At 51.2% G+C, this 10,105-nt stretch overlaps 2 protein-coding genes across 2 annotated transcripts; one reads left to right on the top strand and one right to left on the bottom strand.

The window, feature by feature from the left end:
• Positions 1 to 85: 85 nt before the first annotated feature.
• On the bottom strand, positions 86 to 2,564 carry CSUI_006848 (uncharacterized protein; the record flags this gene model as incomplete). Its single annotated transcript, XM_068066999.1, has 1 exon — positions 86 to 2,564. A coding segment is annotated over exon 1 (1,083 nt), but the record flags the coding sequence as incomplete, so codon positions are not given.
• A 3,256-nt stretch (positions 2,565 to 5,820) lies between these two features.
• Positions 5,821 to 10,089, top strand: CSUI_006847 (microtubule-associated protein rp eb family member). The gene is made up of 4 exons (XM_068066998.1): positions 5,821 to 6,121; positions 6,566 to 6,973; positions 8,313 to 8,588; positions 9,260 to 10,089. The coding sequence occupies exons 2-4, from the start codon at positions 6,797 to 6,799 to the stop codon at positions 10,073 to 10,075; spliced, it is 1,269 nt and encodes a 422-aa protein (XP_067921025.1). The 5' UTR covers positions 5,821 to 6,121; positions 6,566 to 6,796; the 3' UTR covers positions 10,076 to 10,089.
• Positions 10,090 to 10,105: the final 16 nt, after the last annotated feature.

Here is a 10,105-nt window from a genome sequence, read left to right as displayed (position 1 = left end):
ATAGACAGATAGATAGATATGTGAACAGTGGCTCACACACACTCCGACAGATATCCCCATCACATCAATCCCCTCCTCGATGAATCTCATGACGATCTCGATTGTCTGGTGGTGTTACTTGGTCCTTACCCTGACAGGAGTTCCTCGAGTTGACTGTTTCATCTTCGTCATCCTCATCTCCATCATCCTCTCTTCCATGATCGATCTTGAGCTCATATACCACTCGTGCCGATGTACTACTGCTACTAGCACTTCCCTTAGTACTGCTACTGCTACTCCAAGCTACTTTCTTTGAATCCCCTCGTCCTCCCCCGTTCTTCCCAGATGTTGAGATGTTTTCTCCGATGAAATCAGACGACGTTACAGCAGCAGCAGGAGGAGCATCACCTCCAGCCATACCGATGTTGTTGTTACTCTTCGTCTTCATACTTGCTCCACACTTCACTAATAAGGATTTCGATCCTCTACCCCCGATACTCCCACTCCTACTACTACTACTATTGCCGTTCATCCCTATGTCACCATTCTTTATCATCATCATGGGCGTTGCCCCTTGTCCTCCTCGAACTAGGACGTTATTGTGACTCGACATCATTCCTTGTCGATCTGTACCTAGAGCAGCGGCCCCACCGATTGCTGTGTCTTTTGTCTTCATAGAACTTCCATGGAGAGCTTTCTCGAGATCATTATCATCGTCTCCGTTAGACGGGTATGGCCGGCTTAGATTTTTGAAGCTCCGAGAGCCGAACACCATGGCTCTCAAAGATCGACCCCAGGAGCTTTCATCATCAGAGAGGGAACGGCATAACTGGTGTGGCTTTACCGGTTGCTGGCGTTGTGAGAAGGTCCGAGTAGGAATAGAAAGAGGCGCTCCTCCTACCACGGGAGTTGGACTGGACTCTTCGAGAACAAGATTTCTCTTCAACATCACCATAGTGCTACGACTATTAGGAATCTCGTAATTTACATCACCATCATCATCAACGCCATAATCCTGTGCTCTATTCTTCATCATCTTTGGAATCAGAACTGAAGCAACCTCACTTCCTCCCCCCTTCTGGTGAGAGGTAAGACTTCTCAAACTGGCTGACGGAGTATTACTTGTTTTCGTCGGCTGCGGGGAGAGTCCTTCATTCAATGAAGAAGTCATATGACGCTGTGGCGCCATTTTGATAGACAGAATAATGGAACCACTCGCTGAAGATCTTCAACCCGACTCTTTTCCCTGACCGTAACCAACAGCTATCCGCCTTGGGTGAAGACGCCGACACAACGCTGATCTTTTTGAGAAAGTATGTCTCTGCCTCTTCGCGATACTACGGAAAGATCGAGCTGTCGACAAGAAAGAGTGGTTCCTGTAATACCCTGGAGCCATACCACTACGATGGTTCTCGTAGACGAAGGAAGGAACACCAGACGTACAACAAAAGAATCGATTCATGTCTCCCCGCTGTTCACCACCACCATGAAACCCTCTCCTAAACAGCCGTCGGGCTATTTGCGAAGCTCCTCTTGGTCTATAAAAGAAAATTTTCCCTGAAATATGACTTGCTGAACGGACACTACTAAAAGAAAAAGAGGATGATGGAGACGTGCTGCTACCACGACTATGGAGAGTCAAGGGCTCAATCGACAGCTTTGCAGCGAAATCGGAAAGTCGCCGATCTTCTGTCCCATCTGATGTTTCGCCAGATATACTATAAACCTGTAAATTCCTATGCTGTTCCGCTTCACATACCGATAAAAGTGGAAAGGTGTCAATGGGCAACAACACTCCACGTCGTGCAGGACTTTTCATCCAGGGGACAGAACTCACCAGATCCCCGAAGCTTCTCAACGCTCGTTCCACTTTCGCCGAGCGGATATGAAAAGGAGAAAATAAAGCCGACGTCCGAGACTGGCGACATTGGACACGACGTCCGCCGTCCAAACCCTGTAAAGTCTTGACGGGAAATTCCCACGGCCGCCCTCCAGCTGCGGGCGCCACGATCACGCGAGGCGCGCTCTCAGGAGACACGCCGCCTTCAGAGGCATCCAAACCGAAAGTAAAAACGAAGTTCGACGACGCAGGTGCCATTAACTGCAATACAGCCAGGCACCGCTGAAGTACAGTAGGAAACAGAGAAAGAGAACCAGAGAGAAAGCTTGTCTGGAAAACAGGCAGGCTTTCCTCACTGTTCCGCGTCGTACGAACTTACGACTGCAGGACTAGCAGCTATGAAGAGGTGTGAAGTCAACAAAGCTTGTAATCGTAATCCAATGGAGACATGAAACCAGAGAAAATGGGAAAAACGACTAGAGCTACGCGCTCTCCCTGATGCCGTTAATAAACAAACACCAGCACTGGTACTTGAAAGATCTACAAAATACACCACAGGTGCACTCAACGCGCCGTCCGCCGTCGAGAATACCAATCTCGAAGCAAAACAACGTACAAGACACGTTGATCGACTAGCTCAGATGCATCACTGTTTGATTAGCCGTAGGTAGACAGACTGCAAGCCAACCGGCAGCATTCCTAAGCAGTTGGCAAGAAAAGAACTAAAGCCGTTGAACGACTAAACGGTGGAAAGATGAAGCCCCGGCGGCACGAAGCCGTAGTCAGGGTGGGCGTGTGACCACCGTGTCGTCGTCAAACCGCACGCTGGGGGGTGAGTGCGTCACTGTCGGAACTCTCAGCGACGATGACGTTCCGCCGCCGCAACTTTCGTCGATGACCTCAGCGTCGTCGCTGGTCGAAGCCTGAGCCTGCGACCGTCCGCCTTATTTAAAGCAAGGCATTGACGGCGATGGCCAGCAGCTGTAGAAAAGCGAGAATGAGGAGACAAAGGCATGGGTGGTGTGGACGTGACTGAGGCTTCTTCAGGAGAACGATGTTATCCTACGCTAGTGAATTTCACGCGCAGGGCACACCCGGAAGACACAGAGACGAGCCATGCGCCACTGCAACAGAACTAGCCAGCTTCCAAGAATAGGCCGACTGTTCACGCGTTCTTAGTTCCATGAGGAAATCAGAGAAACACACCAGCGACCTCCGGCACGGCACGTGATCCTCAGGTCCCTTCCTCGGGCCGCCGTGCAGGGAGCATCTCCATGCCGAGTCCGGTACACGTCAGTTGAGGTCGGCATGGGGAGTGACGCAGTGGCGGGGAAGCGCTATTTCGAGGGTTCCGTTTCCATCGAGAGCAAGACTAAGGAGCCGGTAGCATTGGAAGGGTGCGGCTCGCTCCAGACCAGTCTATTTCGAGGGTTCCAGGGCAAGACTAAGGATCCGGTAGCATTGGAAGGGTGCGGCTCGCACCAGACCGGAACATAGCACTATGGTCCGAAGGGGCAAAAGGGCCTTCGTGGCGCAGCTGTACGCGTGCCGGGTGTATGCGATGTTACTACCTCTGGAGCGCAGACGGCGCAGTGCGTGCCACACGGCTCAGCAGGGACCGCTGCTTCTGCAGGCTGTTCCACAGGGGAGACAACGAGACGCGACTGCGCCCATGCGCCCAAAGGGTTGTTGCAGGCTGGACGGAACGAGAAAAGGCGAGAAGTCCTACTAGTGGACTGGCAGTCCACACTGGAATCTTTCTACGTATGCAAGCACATACATGCGCACGGGGAGATTCTTCGACTGCCGCGCGGAAAGGACCTGACTCTCTCATGGCTAGTCACCGGGCTGCGGAGCAGAAGGGATTGACAGTAAGAGAGCCTCATGCTTGGTTCCGATCCTGTCCGACGTGGTGAAGCTTACACGTCTTCTCACCTTTTTGAGTGTGTCTATTATTACGGATGCTGTGGATTTGCGCACGGGGTGTTTATGTCCCTAAACTAAATCACTCGTATTTGTCCCCGCCCCTATTCTGGGGCCCGGCACACCAATGCAGTCAGGCAGCTCCCATCATTCGGCGTCGGTAGCAGTGGGCGGGCCCTTCCTGGCGACTACAAAGTAAAAGTAGTGGGACACTTGCCTCGGGCGCTTCTCTTTTGCACCCCTGTCAGCCCCAATCAATATCGAAGTTATGCACCGGGTTTGGTGTACAGGATATTTGCAAGCCCACCCGGTCAACTCAGAGCTGCCAGGTGCATCACTCCTCTCTGTTTTCAGCCACTGGCTGTGACTAGGGTCAATGCGTACAGAAGTGCCATTGGTACCTTGACTCTCCCCGTCTGGGCGTAGCAGTCGATCTCCCTTGATTTCGTTGCCGGTCTTTCGGACCATAGTTCTGATGCGGTCATTTGTGCTGAAGACAGTGCACTACGTTCTGTTACATACTACTACATCTGCAGATCGAAACGCGCTGCTGGCCACTCGTCACGTGTGGTACGCACCCGGCTTCCGTAAGCGTGTTGTGTCACGGAGACCGGGCAGGGTTCGCGCAGGAGCCCTGTCTGGTATTCCTTTATGGCGGTGAATATTCGGTCACTCGATGGTTTCCCGGGATTGCCCCACGGGCATACTGGAGCCACCTTGGCCCTGTGAAAACAGCTGCGCGACTTCTGGGAAATGGCTTTGAAGAGTGGAAGGGGGGGCGGCAAATGCATAAGCATCCCTACCACCGCGCTCCTCTCCATGGAGTATCTTGTGCTGCCGACATTGTTTCTATGACCTGGTCATTGTGGCAACAAGCCAGCAGACTGAACCGGGGCAAAACCGCTTCGGACCTTTCACCGTAACTAAGCTCACTAGCGATGCGTTGTATATGCTTGGTTAGGGGTTGCGCCGGCCTGCGAGCACACGCTATTTTCGCAGTGAACGCTACCCCCGCGTCCTTTCGCAGCGGAACGAATTCGGGCAGTCCAGCCCTAACAGGCACAACTCGACCGAGGAGGCGGAGCAAATACTTGTACAATCCAGGCACTCGTTTCTATGCCACTGATCCGGTTCTGAACAGGCGGACGGCGCCAGAACGCCGCACGACGAAAGAGGGAAATTTCAAACAGTGGCCCCGGCCCGCACCCGTGACAGACACGACAGGACAGGAGCAGCCTAACTGAGGTGGCTTATGTCTGCCGACTTGCACTCCTCAGCAGAGCGAACGATGGCGAGGACGCGGTGCTTGAAGCAACGGGAACAGCGGGCTGCCCGTCTCATCTCTCCGTGTTCGGAGCATACGCCGTGTAGCGTGTTTCCGCACGGAAGTAACAAAAGAACCTCATATAATCTGCCAACCGGGGGCCCTGCTACGAAGTGCTTGCAGTCATCGGGCAAAAGTCCTCGAGACCCCGGTCGGTCGTTCACTGAGGATGGACCACTTTGTAAGTTTTGGCAACAGACTTCCAACTAGAAGTGCTCTCCGTATTGGTGCCGTGCGCCCCTCTCCCGGCACCGGAATACTCCTGCGTATACTCGGTTTGTCTCCTGAGTCAGTCGAAACTCACAGAGATATCGACCTCGTGCGTTTCATTTCAGTGACTATAAGGACAAATATGGCTGGACTTTAAATTTCACCTACGGCTGGCAGGATCAGGCGTCCCAGTCTGGGATCAACTGAGCTCGGGTCAGAATGTCTTGCCTTTCGACGTCGTAAAGGCTACTCGCATCTGTCCAGGCGTCTACTAGCATTCCAGTTTCCACAGGCAGGCCGAGGTACAACAAAAAGTGTTGCGAAAGGAAGAGATTCACCTCCCCGCTGGACGTATATGGAAGGAAGTGCTTCCATCTAGAGAGTGACGAATACTAAAAATCTTTCAACTATCTTCTTCCCCAGGTCAGGGTGCTTCTTTCCTGAGATGGACAGTGTTCTGGCAGGCCGGTCGGTGAATACGGGCTACGAAAAGAAGGGCCTGAGGGACGGCGATCGCAACGCCGAGGCCGCAGAGCAGGAAGTGGAAAGAACAGCCGAGTACAGAGAACACACCGCTGTTTCCAGAAATCAGAAAACCGTTCGATTCTTTCTATGAATAACTGAATTTTTGTTTCTTCTGGGGAAGAGCGTCTTTTACCTGGTCCGAATAGCGTGGTCTGTCTGCTGTCTGACGTGTAGCAAGACCGCAGCTGCTTTCTCGTACAGGGGGTCGGCGACGTCTTCACTGCTACTTTTTCCTGCAACTGTAACTTCTTCTGTCGTCGCCTGTTGGACAAGAACTGTTGAAATCTGTTTGTCCGTGTCTCTGGTCGCCGAATCTCCCGGTACGTCTCGCTGCCGACCTCCCACCTCTAGTCGTCGGCGCTCCCGTGCCGCCCCCCTGTCCGTTCGCCGGTGCATCTGGGTAGAGTTACCTTCGACGTCTCTCCCCGCGTTGTAACGAGTCTCATGTTTGCGAAGGGTCTTGCAGAGAACCTGAAAGAGAAAAGAGAAATGCGTTTCTCTATTAATCATACCTAGAGTCGTGCTCATCTTGCATCCGAGGACTGTCACTCTCCGTTACCAAAAACCTTGGAGGTTGTCAGCTTTGGACTGCCAGGTTACTTTGGAACAAAAGTTGCGATGTGACTTACTTCACCATACAGATCTCCATCCGCCCTGACAAGTTTGTATTCTTTGAGGACTCGACTAGTTGTCGGGGCGCAACTACACCGAGCCGACCGAGATACCCGGCGGTCTTGTGTTTCCTTTTCTTTACTATACCGCAGCTCAAATTCATCGGCAGAGCCAGAGAAATTCCGGCTGGATCGATTGTTCACCGCTTGGCTTCTGTGATTTTCCTCGATGTTCCTCACGCGTCGACGTGGAGCAGGTGTCCGGGCAGGAGGTGAATCTTATGGGTTCGAGGTTTAGGGTGGAGGTGGCAAGGGAGGAGTTGCCTTGAATCATCGCGTTCGCTTGGGAGTAAATTGGCGTTGGTTTCTTTGTTAGAGACAACAATGGCGCTTGCGCATTCAACTTCGGGAACTGTTAGGGACTCGGACCCTAGCAGCGTCGGTATGATGGAAGGTGCTTTCTTTGTTTCACGGACAGAGCTCCTTGACTGGGTTAATCATACCTTCAATCTCTCTTTGACCAAGGTCGAGCAGGCCGCTTCTGGTGCAGTTTACCTTCAGGTATGAACAGCTCCGTAGTATAGCTTTAGTACGTCTGTTGACAAAATGTCTTGCTCTTCGCACCCGTCAGCCGGATGGAAATCCAAGAGACCCATATCTCGTCAGCGTTGCTGAAGCTCACTTACCTTTCTCGCTGGACGGGGAGCTGACGCCCGTGATAGCCTTGTGTTTCGTGGCCTTCCCTGTGATAAAAACTGCGCGTCTCTCTCTATACCGGAGACTGAGCTTCTGCCTTTACATCAGGATAGACAGTACGTAAGAGAAGCGGAGAGCATGTCTCTCCCGCCCGTGTGGCCGGGCTGGAGTCTCTGAGATACTTAGTGAAACGTCCCAGACTAATGTGTCATCTTCAAAGCAGTACTCAGTGGTCAAACATATTCTATTGAATCACTACAGGTATACACGCATAGTTTTCGTATACCTGCACTATCATTACATTGTATACGTCGACTCTTGTACATCCATATACACCACGACTCTTCACCGAGCTTCAGCTAGAACGGTGGAGGCCGCATTCAAGAGGTGAACAGGAAATTTAAACTTTCTACTCAGTGAGTTGGCTATGCCATATCGTTAAAGAAAGAACTAGAAAGCAACCATGTTGAGAAGTCGCTGCCAACTTGGCTTGGCACGTAAAGACTTTTGCTCTGCGTCCCATTTCGTGTCCGCGTTTGTGTATGTACACCTTTTCTACATCCATTCTTGAGTACCGCTTTCCCGCTGAAAAAGTCTGGCTTTCTTTTTCCAACACAAGGTGTGGTTAGGTGGGAAGAGAAACCGTTTCGGTGTGTCTGTACAGTGACTTCCATATCAAACACGCTCACTATGGTAGCTGTCGTGATGGTGAAGAAGAAACCTCTGAATGTCTGGTGCTTTTCACGCTGGTGCCATTGCATATGAACGACGTATATTTCCTCTTGTTATAGGGCACGACAGGCCGACATGTAGGCTGAGTTCTTGGTATATGCGGTAATAGAAAGGACAGTCACAAGGATGTGTGTGTTGACGGGACAGGCCAATGGAAAAGAACCATCTTTTGCGCTTCCGGTCGTCAGACCTGATTGATTCTTCTGCTCATCTTTCCTAAGTTTCGCTTACAGATATCATCTTCAGTCGTTGCTGATCTAACAACTTTCACAGACCTACACTTTGCTAACCTTCCCCCTTTTCTCTTCTCTTGCGACTTCTTCGGCTGCGCTCTCCCATCTTTTTGACGCTTTTCGTTTCACCAGCCATATGCATGGCCTGCCTGGAACCCTGTTTCCATACTCACTTTTTAATCTCTTGTGTGGGCTGAATGATCCGAGTGTCTCTACGGGGCGCATGCATGCATGTACAGATAATGGACGGTCTCTATGGAGGCGGCAATAAGGTCCCCATGGCGAAGGTGAAGTGGAATTGTAAGCTTGACTACGAGTATATTCAGAACTATAAACTCTTACAGTCTGTTTTCACTAAACAAGGCGTCAAAAAACATATCGAAGTTGAGAAGCTCATCAAGGGCAAGTACCAAGATAACCTCGAATTTCTTCAGTGGTTAAAGGCCTTCTACGACCGACAGTCCTCTCAATTCCGTAAACCGGATAAACCGTATAATGGCTATGAAAGACGAAAGGTACGCATTCAAATTATTCTTTTCCTCGAATTATCCGCACCTCTATTCCCCTTATTCCTCTCTATGCGGGGGTTCTCTCTCTAGCCTCACACTGGCAGTCGAAGCTTGAATAGAGGCTGAATGTGACGCTCACACCCTCACACAGCGCTAACTCAGATGATATGTAATCTGAATACTATGGGTGAGATGAGATGCATGGAGGCAGAGTACAGTTTGAGAGAGGGTGACGTTTATGCGTTTGAAGAAAGATCAGAAGGTAGTCTTCTATTTCGCGATTCCTGTTTATAGTCCACGGGACATCCTCACTCTGGCTGGCAAAACGGCTTGCTTCTTTCTTCTCTTAACCTTTCTCTCGGTAACCAGCTAAGTAACCAGCGGGTTGTCAGGTGTATGTTAGCTTCTTTTTTTTCCGTAGGTTACCATCTCCACCATCTTCTATACTGTCTGCAGCAACCAGTTAGAAGCGGTTTTCTTTCCCCGGATGAGGATCCAAGGGTAGATCCGGACAAGACTATAAGAGATCAGTAATGAGAGAAAGTACGCACGCACGCGCTGGGGAGCTGTCTGTGTGCCTGCACTCAGTATCCTAGTACCTCTCCAAACCCTACCAGAGGGGGAGGTAGCTGTGCTCAGAATCAAGCCGTCAATTTTCCTTTGTCTTTTTCTCTCAGCTAGCTGGCTCGATCTTCCCAGAATGGGCCCAACCCAACGACCATCTTTCTACTCAGAAAAGCGTCGGAAAAGATTCCTCACTCTCTTCTCATCATCATCATCCGTCTCTTCCGAACCGGTCGTCTACACCGCAGGTTTCTCCGTCTACGACTACGGTAACCCGCGGTGGACACCATGATACCCCAAGCCTATCAAGGCGGACCACCTCTTCCACATCACAGCCTTCCACCGCTCGACCAGCCTCAAACACAGAACATAGGAGAACACCTTCAGGTCAAAGCCGCGCTGCACAAGGCCCCGAGTACTCGAGTGGACGAACGTGCGAGACTTCACCTGCATGCGTCCCAACGTCGTCTAGTGGTCAGTTGCCGCATCCTGGTGTGTCTGGAACATTGCGAGAACTACAGGCTGAGATTTCTAGGCTGAGAGAATTAGTAGCGAAAGGCGAGGAAGAGGTTGAACAGGCATGGTTAGAGCGTGACTTCTACTTTCAGAAGCTACGTCGTATTGAAGTGATGTGCTCTGCATCTTCATCACAGCAGACAGACACATTGGCAGTTAAAGATATTTTAGCTGTCCTTTACGCGACCGATGAACTCTCGGATGAAGAAGGTCTTGAAAGAGGCTCTGAAGAAGATGGAGGAGGTCAAGAAGAAGCAGTACATCCACGGGGGGTAAAGAGAGCTGGCGATATCGCGCCTAGAGGACAGGAGTGTACTATGGATGTCCAGGGTATGGAAGATAAAGATTGCTTTCTAGGTAGAACGACAGCGACGGAACAGATTGGAGATGTCTCTGAACCTATGGTGCAATAAGGAGGTGCAGGGCAGGCGGGGCGGGGGGGG

The sequence above is a fragment of the Cystoisospora suis genome (genome assembly GCF_002600585.1).
Source record: "Cystoisospora suis strain Wien I chromosome Unknown contig_3519, whole genome shotgun sequence".
Taxonomy (NCBI): Eukaryota; Apicomplexa; class Conoidasida; order Eucoccidiorida; family Sarcocystidae; genus Cystoisospora; species Cystoisospora suis.
The sequence above is the reverse complement of the archived record's forward strand: the minus strand, read 5'-3'. Positions and strand labels throughout refer to the sequence as shown.

Excerpts from the sequence above, each read along its gene's own strand:
- CSUI_006847 (XM_068066998.1), top strand. The coding sequence starts at position 6,797 with ATGGCGCTTGCGCATTCAACTTCGGGAACTGTTAGGGACTCGGACCCT. Across the intron at positions 6,974-8,312 it reads CTGGTGCAGTTTACCTTCAG|ATAATGGACGGTCTCTATGG; the intron begins GTATGAACAGCT and ends ATGCATGTACAG. Across the intron at positions 8,589-9,259 it reads ATGGCTATGAAAGACGAAAG|CTAGCTGGCTCGATCTTCCC; the intron begins GTACGCATTCAA and ends TTTTTCTCTCAG.